This window comes from Strongylocentrotus purpuratus, unplaced genomic scaffold, assembly GCF_000002235.5.
Source record: "Strongylocentrotus purpuratus isolate Spur 01 unplaced genomic scaffold, Spur_5.0 spur5_scaffold_2, whole genome shotgun sequence".
Taxonomy (NCBI): Eukaryota; Metazoa; Echinodermata; class Echinoidea; order Camarodonta; family Strongylocentrotidae; genus Strongylocentrotus; species Strongylocentrotus purpuratus.
The window spans coordinates 33884278-33901382 of record NW_022145605.1 but is presented as its reverse complement, the minus strand read 5'-3'; the positions used below and the strand labels follow the sequence as shown (position 1 = coordinate 33901382).

The following is a 17105-nucleotide window of genomic DNA, read 5'->3' as shown; positions in this document are numbered from 1 at the left end:
GGACTATTTTGTCTTCATGGCTTAGTCCTACAAGATGTGGGGTGGAGGGGCAGTACCTCCCTCCCCTCGAATTTCAAAATTGCTAATAACATATTCGGGCCTTGCATTAAGTATTAGTCTAGGTGTTATATCAAATCCGTAAACATATTTACTCTTTGCCGTTACGATGTACTGGTGCACTGATCATGATGAGTACTACATACATGTATGTATTTAGTTCATCAATCTATCTTTAGTTACTGGGAATTCCCAGCAACCTTAGACCGACAAACAGATTGAGATCCGTCGCCCAATGAAACCTCATTCTGAGTTTGTCAAGCATAAGTGAAACAATGCCTTGAACACCAAGCTGTTGAAGATACAATACAAAAACTTCTAAACGACGTTTGTGGCAGACTGGGAATCAAAACCTCAACACTTAGACTGAGAGTTAAATAAATGAACCACTCTACTACACCTCCACTACTACGACACCTATGATTACCATGCAATATGAAATGTTTACCATGTGTATTCATATCTACACAACATGTAACAAACACTGAGAAGTTATACATATTAACTGTTTCATTATGATCACAGATTTGCTAACGTGACAAACGTTACTCCCGGGGTCACGATCAAGTATATTAAAAATTATTATGGTCTGGTTTTATGGATCTGTTTCGTTTAGGGGTGTTTTGTTTTTTGGCAGCCTGTTTCTGTATGGTTTAGCAATTTTTGAACACCTGTAATTTTCATATTGGTCTTAGCTCAATCGCTCTCATTAAACACCTCCAAGACAACTAGACCACTGAATTATACACCATGTAGCAAAGGGCTCAGTGATCTAGACTCAATCTAACTATTTCAGTCTAAGTAAAATGATGATTTTATAAATCAGATACAAACAATGCCTCTAATGTGTCCGGGAGCCTGCCTAATATACGTCAATGAAAACTCGAAAATATTTACTCACCTCTTTCCCCGTAACTACGTATCGGTCTAGATGTTATATGAAATCGGTAAACACGTATATAATATTTGCTTTTACAATGGACTGATGCACTGATCATAAATTGTATTATATACATATGTATTTAGTCTATTTTTAGGTACTTTGGATTGCAAGCAATCTTTGACAGACAAGCAGATTAAGATCGACCTATGAAAATTCTATTTCATTTTTTCAAGCGTCTGTTGAGCAAATATGTACCCGTGTGAATTACCCCCTCCCCCATTACACAACACTATTAAGTTAAAAGTCAACGTACTATTGCCAAAGTTCTGGGAAAGGAACAGTTCACCTTCGAGATTACAATTGAAAGGAGAATGAAAGTAAAGAAAAATATTAAATCTTAGTCCTTTACATGTATTGGCCTATTCATCATCCGGTTAAGGGAGTTGAGAAGTAGTTCGATTTATTATAACTTCGGGTGGTTTAGGGGCTGTTTGCCTCAATTTCATAGTCGTACAAGATATATAATTTTAGCTTAAGATACCTGAAGATCATTTGAACCTACATATAGTATGATGGCTACCAGGTAACATATAGCAATGGACTGAGCAGTGTAAAATAACAATACAGTATAATTATCTCGGAATACCAGAGAAGTATTGAAATACTCTGATCCGCATAATAGACTATCCTTCGTAAGAACAATTTGAAATCCTTAAAGATGACTAAAGACTTGTTCCGATATGGCGCGGTATTTTAAAGCTGCCGCATAAAAACCCTGACAGTTTTGTACATGTAAATTAATGGCAATTAAATGCTAACAACAAAGGTCCTAAGCGTATCCATTATATGTGTTAAAAGATAAAGACATGTGAAGTATGTTACAGCTAACATCATCATCAAAAAGATGCATATCTGAACGAGACTGTCTCGCAGTGTGTACCTCATCAGGTAACCTAGTAGACGGGCCACTCTACAAAGATTTTGGAAACCCTGATGACCTTAATTAGTTAGATCGAGTATGACCATCAAACAGTTTGGAATACCTGAAGATTATTTTAACAGAGTATGATTGTTAACAGGTTGCATTGGACTAACCATTTTACCAACAGTTTCGAATGAAACTGTTTGTCTAAATGAAAATGGACCTTTGACACAGGTTTTTCATAACTTCGTCTTTTCAGCTGTTCTCGATAGCTGCTCAAATGACATGACCGTCCACTGCTTGATGTGATCAGTCCATGTCCTTGTTGGTCTACCCCTCTTTCTTATCCCATCAGTTCTTCCTTGCAAGGTGGTGTTTTTCAAGCTATATTCTCCCAACTAGTTACACGCCCAAACCAACGTAGCTATCTTCTTTTCACATTTGTGATAAGGTGAATAATAATAATAATAATAATTACAGTGCTTATATAGCGACTAACACTTACTTTGTCAGAAGTCTCTAAGCGCTCTACAATAATGCAACATAATTACCCTGGCTTTAGCAGTGCAGCTGTTACGCGCGCTGCGTTTCAAGGAATAAATTCCTACCAGGTACCCATTTACTTCACCTGGGTGGAGTGTGGCAAATGTAGATCAATGTCTTGCCAAAGGACATTAGTGCAGCGGCGGGACTCGAACCGCGGAATATGTTCCCCTATATAACTCTCAACTATCTCTCTCACTTTTTTTTGTCGGGTTAGTAAGTAATGTCTAAATTCTGCAACTCCGTAAATGTACAATCGATGTATCTCTCTGGGCCGACATGAAATGTTTTTTTTTGTATGTTTATATCGGTATGCCAGTCAGAGTATATCCTTGTAACTTCATGGAGATTTAATACACGAAATCATATACCAAATGTGAATATGTAAATGTTACGAATGTTTTCTAGAACAAATCTATCTGCCGTATACAACATAGCATTTGTCTCTTGCAATGGGTCCATATGTAAGTCCTGGTGCATCCCTATTCCATTTATGATGGGGGTGATAAAGCAAAATTGTCCAACTAGTGTAGTTTTCAAAACAATTTTCTAACAATCAAAGAAACAATACTCAGATTTTGACATTTTCCAACAGTGAAGGCAAGAAGAGAAGAAAAAAACTTTCTAATTTCTTTCTCTCAAGTTTTTAGAAGAAAAACGATGGAAACAAGAGGCAGTGTCATAACTGTCATTTTCAGATGTATACACATTAAAAATGGGGCTAAATGCGATGTCACACTGACTTCAGGTCCCTCATTACTGTTATTAAGTCCCCTGTCTAAGTTTGAAAATGTTTAAGCACTGACCAATTCATGTAATATTTAATTTAATTCTTTTGATGATGATCATCGAGATACATGTACTTCTAACTTTTGCCTTTGGTTTTAGCGATACGGGATTTCGGCAATAGAGTTGCTATGACAACAGTCAGATGAAACGCCAAAATCTCCTAGGGAATTCAGTTTGCAGTTTTTAAAGATATCTTTAATAATTAACAAGAAAGAAGCTAAAAACAATTAAAACTAATATAAGCACACACACGCACTCACCCACTTCCACAATATACCCACATTCTTGTTTGCTCTAACACACATATATTATTCATAAAAGCCCCCACACATCCACTAAGTCTTCCAATTTCTTCGTCTTGTTCAACATCTATTTCGACCATCCCTTCTTCTTCTTAAATCATCTATATCCTTCATTCTATCTTTTTATGTCTACATCATCAATGTTCCTCAAATTCTCTTGTACATTTTGTCATAAACATGTATCTCATAATCCTCTCTTTAGTTTTACAAGCTGTACAAAATAAACGTATTTTATAGTTCTTATGATATTCCGAAAGTTTGCTAGCCTGAAAAATTTTCGAACATCACTTTTTAATAGTCAGTCCAAAATCACATTCAAGTTTAAAGGGCAATCCAACTATAAAAGAAAGCAGACAAATCAGAGAAGTAGACAGAAGAAAGTTTGAATGAAATCTGACAAAACATAAGAAAATTATTTCATAAGAAAATTTTCCAAATTATTTCACAGTTGTAATCACGTTGCGTATAGGCAATACAAATTGGCTGTCACTCACGTAGCGTCAGACAACTTTCCAATTTTTGGCAACACAAAAAATTAGTAAAAACGTCAATTTCTCAAACTACAAGATTGGGGGTCTATTTTTAAGAGGAACTATAATAAAATGCCATATTTTATGGCGGCGGCGGTGCTTGAGTAGGCGCCATTTTACTTTAAAAAGTGCCCGTTTCCTTTAGTAAATTCCCCTTTCCCTTTCTTAGAAGTGCCCCTTTTCAGGTGCCGAAAGTATCTCTTTTTTTACCTCTGATAAGTGCCTCGTTTACTTTGACACGTGTCCCTTTTGCTTTCTGATAAGTCCACTACCTTTTTGTAATAACATTTCTTATAAATGCTCCATTTCCACCTCTAATAAGTGACCCTTTCCAAATCTGATAGGTTCCCCTTTTACTTTTTATAAGTGCGTTTTCCCTTCTTAGCCTAAGTGCCCCTTTTCAGCTCTGATGAGTGTCCGTTATTAGGTATGAGAAATGCCCTTCTTTTGTATCCCTTTTACTTTCTCGGGTGCCTCTCTTCCTATTTAATGAGTGCTTTTGAGTCGCTTTCCAAGGGAGAAGGCACTTACGGGAAATTAAGATATTATTGATACTTTTTACATCAAATTTATAAATTTATTTCAATCATTCTCGCATCTGTTTCTCTCATTTCTTGCGTTAAAAAAATGAAATTATTACTCAGGTTAGATTAACATTTAATTAATGCGACTCTCTTGCAAGAAAGCTCTTTCAACTGTGCGATTTCTAAACTAGATGTAAAATTCAGACTGAATTCTATGTGAATCAAAATTTATTTGGTAATCAAACTAAAACTATTTACAATACCCCATGAAAGTTGTGGTGGCTACCGTATTGTTCTATGTTGTATTATATCCGGAAAACAGAAAAATTATCTACACGTAGAGGAATACATTTCATATATAATAGTGTTACAACATTACTATGGTGCACAAGCTCCCTCTAGCGTAAAAACTGCTTCCCTTTTTATACACATTTGCAAATCATCTCGTAGACACTACATATTTTATATTTTGTTTTGTAAAGACATGTCATCAACACATATATTTCTACTATATAAATTGTCGTATTACTAACTAAACTTTTGTTTCAATCCAATTCAATACATCATTGAAATTTATGAATAACATACATACGTGTACATGGAATAATAAATTGTTCCACTAAAATAATAACATACATGTATATGCATTGGTACAAAAATATGAAAATTGCTTGGTAGGTAGAAGCCAGAAAGGAAATGACCTTTATAAGTGGCCGACCCAAGGAAAATACAATCAGTTCAATATGAAGATTATAGTATCATGACCAAAGACAACATTTGTCCCACAAATAAAAATACGCATCACAGTGCATGTCATAACTTTACAGATCAATGAAATGGGAAAAAGGTTCTAATTAAAATCGATATTTGCAAGAATAAATTTAAGTTATTTTGTTTTAATTCCTTTTTATGTTTGTTTTGTTATTCAGTTTAAAATATATGCTTGTCATTATCTTGGTTAGAAGCCGAGTTGATAAACGTTCTGAGATATATTTTTGTAACAGACTTCTTCTGTTAAAAGGGTGGGGAGGGGTCCTTCTTTCAACGAAATATTACATTACTCTGAATTTGTCAACGTACATGCTTTTTAAACCAGATAAAAAGAGTCTGGTCGCACATATCAACCCCGCTCTTTATACGGGCCCGAAGACAGTGGTATCATACAGTGCAAGAAATGGGGAGTCATCCGTCATTTTCAGTGGAATATATAGAGTCTATCAGAGGTGCAGAAAGCGATCTCTCCTGATCGGTACTGCTGGAGACAGTACCACTCTCTCTCGGGCTTCTCAATCTTGTAATCAACGACGATGTTCTGGACATGCTTTAGCTCGTTAGTGTACTCATCAATGCTGACCAAACCTACATCGTGATTCAACGAGGCTATCAGGATTGTATTCCATTGAGACACAGCAGCGTATGGGAAATCACCTAATTTTGCTAATTCATATTTTACAACACCTTGTTTGTCAATCAATCGTATTGTATTACCAAATGAGATGATCATGTAATCATTATAACTAGTAATCTTCTCAGGTTCATACCCCTCACATGGTATCTCCCTGATCGCCTTCCCACCTGCTGGTGAGAATACCTGGATCTTTTTGCCTTTCCTGTAGCTAACATAGATCTGATCATCACTGTCTACAATAAGGTTAGCAAATCCACCTTCATCGTGACTCAGAGTCTCAAATATTACAGTCAAATTTGTTTGCTCTAGTGTGTACAGTGTGATATTGTTTGAGCAATCAAGTATAACATACCGATCATCAGAAAGAAATCCTACTGCACGAATCTTAACGTCTTTGAAAACTGTATGCTGGTGCTGACCATCAGCAGAGAAGATCTCCACGCCACATGTACTACATCCCACTGCCATCCTACCGTCTGGTGTAGCAACCATGTCTTCCATGCTATTCTTAGTAGGCAAAGCGATGTTGTTTGCAACTGCATTTACGATCTTACCAAGAGCTAACTTGTCCAATCCAACGTTTCTTTTAAAACTGACACTTTTTCCTTTCTTGCTCGATTGCCTCGGCTGCTTGTAGTCAGGATCTTCTTGTTTTAAAGCCTCTTGCAAGTCTTGACATAGATTGTCATGTGCAGCCAAAGCATCCATATCTAACGGTATCTTTGTCCTATTGGTTACCACATCAGCTATGGTGGTCAAGTGAGTGAAGTGCTCCTGAGTCGATTTCTTCATTTCATCCAGATCTTTCTTTACTCTTTCGGTCGTACCCTTAACTTCACCAATGAGGATTTCTTTCTTCTCTGTCAACTGCCGGACTGATTCTTCATATGCTTTGTTGATATCATCTGTACACTGCTTCTGAACATTGCTCACACGCTCCTTCTGTTCGTCGATGAAATCAACGTATTTCTGAAAGCAAACGCGTTTCTTGTCCGCCTTGGATTTGAGGTCCTCGATACTCTTCATGTGACTGCTTTCATACACAGCTGCGTCGATGACTCGATGTCCTTCGTTTGAATGCTCCATTACAACACACCTGAAGCAGGCGAATCTCCTGCATTCGGAACAGAAGCACTCCTCATCATCTTGAGGGTGTTTCTTGCATTTACGGTATCTACGTACTGACATCTTCCCTGATAGGATCTCACTCATGGGTAAGACCTCATGCCTGATGAAGCCTGGCCACTGAGAGTGTGCATTTTGGCAAGTGCTACATAAGTACTTGCCACAGTCTTGACAGTATACAACAGCTTGGGGTTTGTCCTCGGATTCACAATTCGTGCAAAACTGATATTGATCTTTCATGTCCTCTATCAGAGACTTTAAAGCTAGACTTGCCGGTAATTTGCTGACATCTTGGTTTGGGACCTGTGTTTCAGCCCTACAGACAGGGCATCGGAGCATCTGGTCGTTACCATGGCATTCCAAGAGGTTGTCCAGACAGGTCTTGCAGTAGGTGTGAGAACAAGACAGGATCTTGGGATCGGTGAAGGTATCCAGACATACAGGACACTCCAGACTGTGAGCAATGACATTCTTTAATGCATCAGCCATGATTCGAATTCTACAGGAATACGAGATAAAAGAAAAGGGAAAAAAACATGATTTGTGTAGCTTTGGTGGGACTCGAACCGCGAACCACGTGATTCACAATCACGCAACATATTCACTAGAATAAAACACATCACCTCTACATGTATCGTAACTAGTTATGCAAGTAGAACATTTTTTTAAAATATGACGTATAGAAGTCATAATACATTGCACCAGTTGAAGCACATGGAAAAAAAAACACAATTAAATATGAATCTCAGAAGTCTAGTTTACCATTTAAAAATTAAGTCTCATTTGTCATTGGAAAAATAATAATTCCATTATTTCTGTCATATATATTGATGGTGATGATGATGATGTCATATACCATGATTAATAATAGCTGCGCATGCACCGAGCGAAATAAACTTGATTTGGAATCTTATACCAAACGAGTATCAAACGTGTGCTTATTATCTGTCTCGAGTATTCATCTGTGTTTAAAAGTACAAAATACCAATTATTCGAAATTTGTAACTTTGAACGAAAACAAATATGATCCGTGATTTACATTGAGATATGATGAAGATAATAGGTTTTGAACGACTCTTAAACTTAATAGGCAACATTTTGTATTAAAGGCCCACTGCACTACTTGTAGCTACTTGCGCCCTCTATATAACAAACAATGCCTAATCGGTGACCATTGGTCCCCCATGATCCTCTTTTTCTTATGTTTTTTCAGAGCTGAGGTGATGAGATAACCACCTGTCCAGTGACCTTGCAGTGTGGTCTAATCCCTCCTTTACATATATTGATGAACTTTACTTTTAAAGCTGATGAAGTATCAAAAGCAGTACTATAAGCATGTTCTTATGCACACTTGAATATACTATTTAAAAAAAAGATTATTTTGATTGTACAGAGGCAATGATATTACCCTGATTTGTCAGAAACATTAGCTGAAATGTTAGCCGTGTTAAGAATCGCATAATTACGTGAAATATTTCCCAAGTGTATTCATATCTACATAACATGTAAGAATAATAATTCATGACATATCTTCGTAATTTAAATCACAATAACATACCAAAATTGTCACATTTCGCCTATGACAAACAGACACTGAGAAGTTATACGCGTGAACGATATCAATATGATCCCAAGGTTTTTTAATGCGACAAAAGTTACTTCCGGGTTCACGATCAAGGACATTAAATTATTATGGTCTAGTTTCAAAGCTCTGTTTTTATATTTTTATTGTTGCAGCCTTCTTTCTTCATGCCTCATGGTTTACCAAACTGATATCATTTACTAAACACACGTCATCCTCGTCTTGGTCTTAGCTCAATCGCTCTCCATTTATCACCTCAAAGACATCTAGACCCAGACCCAACTATTTCATTCTAAGGAAAATGATGATTTTACAAACCGGATTAAAAAAAAAAAAAACTCAAGAGTGTCTGGAAGTCTGCCTTGAATTGATATCTACGTCAATGTAAAACGCGAAAATATTGACAAATTTTACCAAATTTCTCTCGGATATACCACTGACATTTGTATTCACTCACCTCTTATTCCGTAACTATACGTATCGGCCTAGGTGTTATATGAAATCAGTAAACATGTACATGTATATACCCCTTGCCTTCTCGATGTAGTGGTACACTGATTATAAGTAGTATATACATTTTTGTATTTCGTTTGCCGATCTATTTTTGGTACTGGGAATTCCCAGCAACCTTTGACAGACAAGCATATTGAGGTTTGAATCGTCCTAAAAGTGATCGCCCAATACAAACTCGATCTCACTTGGATTGTTGGAGATGGCGCTAAACATTCTAAACATTTATTATAGTTCAATTACATGATGATTATTTGAACCTAAATTATATGTAGTATGTTGGTTACCAGGTAAAAAATAGCAATGGACTCAGAAATTGCTTATTTTTTTAAAGAATCGAAACAACTGAAAAATTGCTATCAATAGCAGAAAACTTTTGCTATTCAATGTTGATGTTACTAGTTGTATACCATTGCACCATTGTTACTTTATTTTAATGCGAAAATTGATAAGATAAGAGGTACTAAATTTACATCAAGGACAAAGATTGCTCTACTATTTCTTTGAGCACTTAAAAGTTTATAGAACATGTCAGTGTTTCTAATCTTGAAATATTTATATTATTCTGTATCAAACATGAATTTACATGATAATAATAGCTCACAAGCACCAGCTTTAAGCTAAACACTGATTCGGCCTTAGATTGATTTATAAAATCGAAATTAATTATAGTTCATAAAAAAAAAACAGGCGGAGGATCGCCAGTGAGGGCGATCACAGTCGTCACTATCCTTCCCCTTCCCCTTTTTGCTCGACTTAATTTTATGTCCTGGACGCCCCCCTGGTTCGACTTCTATATATTTTAGCCTGATGAAATTCAAGTCAACATCCTAAAGCCGGATGACCTCCTCTTTCTTAAAGGTAATGCAAAGTTTTGGGCAATTTTGAAAATTGGGTGGATAGTGATTCTTTACAATTTTAATATATTTGGATGCCCCTGTGAATGTATTATAAGCACTAGAAAATTTAGACTCTAAAATACTTCTGCTTTCGAGAAAAATTGAATATAAAAATTTACCGGTGCTCCCGGTAAATTTTGATACATTTCAAATAGCGCCTACGGCCGTACAGTAGTAGCTGCGACCATGAAAATTTTAGAATATGTAGTTGTGATATATAATTTCCAAACGGGAAGATAATCGGTAGATTTTAGTCAAGAAACACTGTTTTATAGCTTAATTAATATCTTGACCTTGAGAGGGAGCTATACAACATAAAGAGTTTGTTATTTCCAATTTCCTTACTTTAGACTTGATTTCAACCGCGACAACGATGACTGAATATTGTAGGATCGCATATATTTTCAATATGTTCATTTGAACCAAATTCATGATCCCATACCAAAACTTTGTATTACCTTTAATATGATCCACTCCCTCTTTAATAATATCCCGGAGCCGCCCCTTCTAGCCACTGATTTTAATCTGATAAATCCATAATTACTCCAGAAACGTCAACAGAAACCAAGTCTTTCATCCCAAACGATTCACCAAAAGTGAGCTTTGTTAATGTTGCCTCATAATTTTGTGGGTGTGTGTATATATATGTGTGTTTATTTATACATTTGTTTGATCGTTAAGCTTGCATCCTGAAGTTTCTCGTTTCCCCCAAACCTGGTGCGAACAGCTTGCGAAACTTCGCGCTCGACGTGAACGGTGCTGCCCTTGATTGTCAAATGCAGTTTGTTGATGAGGTCCATCCTGAGGAGTGTTCATCTTGTACGTACGGCGGAACATGTAGCATCGGCTTGTCGAGTGCCTACTTTGACCAGGGAGGTGAGACGTGTGCAGTACGTGCACCAAGTACTGGGAGGTCAGCTTGAGAGTTGTCGGATAACTTTATACTCTAGTTGGCTGAATGGCTTCTTTGATAAGATGTCTCTCGAGGACGGTCTGTGGGTTGATGGACACACTCGATCCGGTATCGACGGTCATGTCTATGTCCACTCTTCCAGCGAGCTGAACTCTGCATTTGACTGAGCTGGTAGGCTTTGAGTTTACTGTCAAGACTTTATTTGCAACGTCTTGTACTTCCCTTTTCCCCTATCATTTAGGACGAAAGTCATTTCGTACCCTGCCAGCACGAGTTTTAGTTTATTTTCGATGGGACACAGTGGTGCATCCCGGACCTTGGCCTCGTGCAGGAGGGGTAAAAATTCTTTTTATCAACATTTCACTTTATGAGTGCCTAGTGTGGTTTGCTGTCACCGATCGAGGGAGGGGGGGGGGGGGGTATTACCCGAAATGACTGTGAGAATATGACCATGGCGACTGCACCCCCTTATTCCCTAACCTGCTAACTATAAGTTTATAAATAGTTGTATATCTTTTTCTTGGTCGGCAATCTGTCAGGAGGGCCTAACTGCCTCCCTTGTCCCTCCTTCAAATTAGCCAGTGATGAGGCATGATGTAGTGTTAACTAAAAATGTTTTTTTATGAGCATTGGCTTAAAAAATGCACCACCAGAGACTGTTACCCTGAAGAATTAATGAGATAGCCTTAAAAAAACACTGCCCACTAAATATTGGAATCTGTGTGGAGGATATTCTAGAAGAGACGACCCTAAAACTCCGCCCCCCCCCCACAATAAATTATATTCCCATGAATCTCACACCTTGACTCATTAATCCTGAAAGATCTCCCAACAACAGCGCGTAGGAAGAATGGTACCATGACCTTGACATTTTATACCGCCAAAGAAAAGCTAGAAAATGCCTGTAAATTGTGACGTCATCATTTTGCGGAGTGAAAACCAGTCGCACGCGTATCGAGAAAAGACCGTCGGCGAACAATAATTATTAAGTTTTCAATTCCATTTATGATTCAGTTAAAACGGGGGGATGACGATTCTTCCATGGCCTTCAGGTGCTGTCTGTGCGTCACCTCCCTTTTGATGTTGTTTTCTTCCGATGGCACTTACCTGCAAGCTAGCCAAAGACAGATGGAATTCTAAGGGAGACATATCAACCCCGATAATCAGCATTCAGCAAGAACATTTTAGCCTGCCTCACAGGGATACAAATTTTGCATCAATAGTGTGGGGCATGTTACCATGCAGGGGAGTAAATCCCGGGGGGATGGGGGGGCTGCATCCCCCCCTGGTTTGAAGTAGGGGGATGGCCTGTACAATCTTCCCCCCTGATATTACCAAAAAAAGAGAGGAAAAAAAAGGAAGAAGAAGAAGAAAAAAATGTGATTGTTTCAATTGCAGCATAATGCATGAGAAATGAGTTATTTTGTTTATGTATAGCCTACACGTATAGAGTATGTCACGATAAGGAAACGTCAAGGCTTCCGCGCTTCGCGCGAGAGGGGGAAACTGAATTCAGATAAATAAGGCTTATTAAGAGTCGAAAACGGTGCAACGAATCGTCTTCTTTCTATAATAATTAAATCAAACGTCTTAGCTTTTCGCGCTTCGCGCGGGAAGGAGAAACTGAATTCAGATCGGACGAGAATTAAGAGTCGAAAACAGTACACTCAATCGTCTGCTTTCTCTAATAGTTTAAGGAAACGTCAAGGCTTCCGCGCTTCGCGCGAGAGGGGGAAACTGAATGCAGATAAATAGGGCTTATTAAGAGTCGAAAACGGTGCAAAGAATCGTCTTCTTCCTATAATAATTAAATCAAATGTCTAAGCTTTTCACACTTCGCGCGGGAAGGGGAAACTGAATTCAGACGAGAATTCAGAGTCGAAAACAGTACACTCAATCGTCTGCTTTCTCTAATAGTTTAAAGAAACGTCAAGGCTTCCGCGCTTCGCGCGAGAGGGGGAAACTGAATTCAGATAAATAGGGCTTATTTAGAGTCGAAAACGGTGCAACGAATCGTCTTCTTTCTATAATAATTAAATCAAACGTCTAAGCTTTTCGCGCTTCGCGCGGGAAGGGGAAACTGAATTCAGACGAGAATTAAGAGTCGAGAACAGTACACCCAATCGTCTGCTTTCTCTAATAATTTGAGGAAACGACTAGGCTTCCGCGCTTCGCGCGAGAGGGGGAAACTGAATTCAGATAAATAGGGCTTATTAAGAGTCGAAAACGGAACAACGAATCGTCTTCTTCCTATAATAATTAAATCAAACGTCTAAGCTTAAATTTTCGCGCTTCGCGCGGGAAGGGGAAACTAAATTCAGACGAGAATTAAGAGTCGAGAACAGTACACCCAATCGTCTGCTTTCTCTAATAATTTAAGGAAACGTCAAGGCTTCCGCGCTTCGCGCGAGAGGGTGAAACTGAATTCAGATAAATAGGGCTTATTAAGAGTCGAAAACGGAACAACGAATCGTCTGCTTTCTCTAATAATCTAATGAAACGTCAAAACTTCCGCGCTTTGCGCGGGAGGGGTAAACCGAATTCAGACAAAGATTAAGAGTCGAGCACGGTTTAACAAATCGTCTACTTTCTCTTATAATTTAATGAAACGCCAAAACTTCCGCGCGGGAGGGGGGAACTGAATTCAGACAAGGATTTACAGTCGAGAACGGTACAGCAAATCGTCTTCTTTTAGTAATAATTTAAGGAAACGTCTTAGCTTCCGCGCTTCGCGCGGTAGGCCTATCACCCACACACCCCTAATGAGCGAGCGTGTGTGTGCGTGTGTGTGTGTGTGTGTGTGTTGTGTTTGTGCGTGCGCGATCGCGCGCGCTTGCGTAAATTAGTGTGGGCGTGTGCTCCTGCTAGTATGTGATGGCTATCGCAGATCATCCCCCCCCCCCCCCCACTCCTCGGTACGGATTTACGCCCCTGTTACCATGGTAATGAGAATGGTGGATACTACGTTTTTGTCGCTATTCATTGTCGGGATCTGTCTCTTTAGGTTTATTATACGGAATGATATTTTGAAAGGCGGAAGGAAGGAAAGGTTTTTTCTCGTACAATCAGCCCACAACATCCGCCAATTAATGCGACCCATGCAGTATCACATGTTGTTATTATAGGTAAGAGCTTAAAAGGAAAATTCAAAGAAAATTGTCAACTAATGTATCACTAGAAAATGGTAAGCTAACGAATGGCCATCGTAAAAGTTTTAGGTCAACTACATATCGGGTGATTAATAAAAATACAACCACCTCCATAGCAGATGGGATATACGAGAGATTCGCCGGAAAAACCCCCGATGTTTTAATCACGTCACTATATGGACCAATCCTGCCCAATCAGACGACATCCCATAAAGAATGAACATAATTGCAAAGCTATTATTTGTCAAATTATAATGAGTTTAATGTATATAAATGTAATGGCGTGTCAAACCATTCAAATGGGGATATGACCCGATTCTGATAACTATAATCTTTTGCTTGTAAATACACAGGATAGACTTTCAAATTGAAAACCCCCCGAAATGATACTAAGGACGGCATTTATTCCCTCTTGGAACGCCGAACATAACGCGGTGTGTCCAGCTGAATATACAATGGCTTCTTTTTTTGTTTACAAGCGACAGATTCCTTTATTTTTGTATCGCTGCATTTGTCATCAAAATAAAACCAAGCGCGGGGTTCAGAGTGAGGCAATAAGATTATACATTTAGCCTAACGGTAGTGAAGTAAGAGAAAGAACTCAAGAAAAGATGAAAACACAGGCACTGAAAATGTGTGAGATGTCATGGGACATCGTCTACTCTTGTGCAAATCGTGTCCATACTGTGATCTCACACATCTCAGCAGCGTTCGGAGAGCTCTTCAGGTGTTATGCCGGGGCTTTATACAAGCGTTTTGTAATTTATAATAATCATTAATTCGAATGTTTCCAAGCATGAATTCTGATAACGTTGTCCAATCAAAGTTTCAACTTTGCAATAATGAACATAAAATTAGTTAATAAATTCATGAATATTTACTTTAAGAGAAAATGTTTGCATACAAATTTGATTACAGTTATACTAATCTCTCTCTCTCTCTCTTGCTGTATGCGGATATCTCTGTCCGTCTGCAATCTCTCTCATCCTCTCTCTTTCTCTTAATAATAATAATAATGTTCAATTCTTATATAGCGCATATTACAAAATTGTCTCTATGCGCTAAGATACGAGAGAGAGAGAGAGAGAGAGAGAGAGAGAGAGAGAGAGAGAGGAGAGAAAAGACATGAAGAATATTGAGCTTTCACCGTTTAGCAATTACAATTATCAAATCAATTACAAAATTCACATGTTTACTATTTAAATTTAAGACTGGCATGATTGAAACAGATATGTTTTTAAGTCGGATTTAAACTGATGTAGTGAAGGACAACGTTTTAGAGACTCTTGAAGATTGTTCCATAGTTCTGGTGTGGCATACTGGAAAGCACGGTGCCCATATGTTTTGGTGGATGTGACTAAAGGTGTGTTTTGAAGATGAACGGAGATTGCGAGTTGGTAGATGACTTGAAATAATATTTTGCAAATACATGGGAGTATCATTGTGTTTACATTTATATGCAATTGTTAAGAGTTTAAAGATGATTTTATCTCTTACAGGTAACCAATTTAAATCATACAACACGGGAGTAATGTGATCTCGTTTACGTTTACGTGAGACAATTCTAACTGCACAATTTTGAACTCTTTGGACCTTGTCTATGAGAGAATCTGGCAAACCAAACAACAAACTGTTACAATTGTCAATACGACTCATAACAAATGCATGAACTAGTTTTTCTGTTGTGGCTTGATCAAGGTAACGTCTCAATTTGCCAATTTTGTGAATTGCATTAGAAGCTGACCGACACATAATATTGCCAACATGTCTTTTCAATGTTAGTTGATCATCAACCATGATTCCCAAATTTCTGGCATAGCTTGAAGGTTCAAGAGGAGGTCCATTGAACGTTATAGGTGGCAGCTGACTTCTGGTTCTAAAATGTGATGATATACGCCACAACTCAGTCATTTCCTCGTTAATCTTAAGACCATTCATTGCGGACCATGATTTGATTTCATTCAGACATAATTCAATTTTTGGTATAACTGTACATATTTTATCTCCTTTCAAAACTGTATTAAATTTCCTTTTTTCATCTCCCTCTTTCTCTAGAAGCAGTTCTTTTTGCTTTTATATTACTGATCTCTGTTTACGATGCAACTTATTTAAAAGGGTCAATCACATTTCTAAATAAACCGTTTGAAACCTTCAATACCATAATTTTGAACGAGAATGAAAATGTTAGACTATAACGATTACTATGCCCTAAAGATGAAGGCATTGTAGCATTGTTTCGGGATGAAGAAAAACGTCATTCATTCGGTGGTGAATAACGTGACAGATCTGAGTGAAATAAAATATAATATTCACTGAACTGGAAAAGGAGGGAATAAGGGAAACATTGGAGAGAGGGAAAGAGAGAGAGGGAAAGAGAGAGAGAGAGAGAGAGAGAGAGAGGGGGAAAGAGAGAGAGAGAGAGAGAGAAAGAGAGAGAGAGAGGGGAGAGAGAGAGGGGAGAGAGAGATAGAGAAAGTGAGAGAGAGAGAGAGAGAGAAGTTTTTTTACACTGGTAAACTTTTCCTTAGTCCACTTCGTTTTCACACTCGGTGTTACCAAAGTGGGGTAGCCCCACCGAAAATACACATACTTATACAGGATTATTTGGCCCCGGAAAAGCAGTGTTAGCATTGGGGTGTTAACTCTTGGAATGCGGTGCTAGGCGCTCCATTATTGAGAACAGAAGTAAAAATAGTCCGGGGCTTTGGGAAAGCGATGCTAATCCGTAAAGGAGGAGACATCGTATCCAATCAGGTATAGTCTGGGGTTACCTATTTCGACTGAAAATAGCGTGGATTTAATGCGACTCTATTGCACGACAACTTTTTCAACTGTGCGATGTATGAAATTGATGTAACATTTAGACTGAATTCGATGTGAATCAAAATTTATTTGGAAATCAAAATAAAAGTATTTACAATACCTCATAAGAGTTTTGGTGTCTACCGTATTGCTTTAGGAGAAAGGTT

The 17105-nt window shown here is 38.0% G+C and overlaps 1 protein-coding gene across 1 annotated transcript; it reads right to left on the bottom strand.

The window, feature by feature from the left end:
- Window positions 1-5745: 5745 nt before the first annotated feature.
- On the bottom strand, window positions 5746-7170 carry LOC115926489. Its single transcript, XM_030991244.1, has one exon. The coding sequence runs from the start codon at window positions 7168-7170 to the stop codon at window positions 5746-5748; it is 1425 nt and encodes a 474-aa protein (XP_030847104.1).
- Window positions 7171-17105: the final 9935 nt, after the last annotated feature.

What these genes read in the sequence shown, in the direction of transcription:
- LOC115926489 (XM_030991244.1), bottom strand. Translation starts at nt 7,170, where the DNA reads ATGAGTGAGATCCTATCAGGGAAGATGTCAGTACGTAGATACCGTAAA.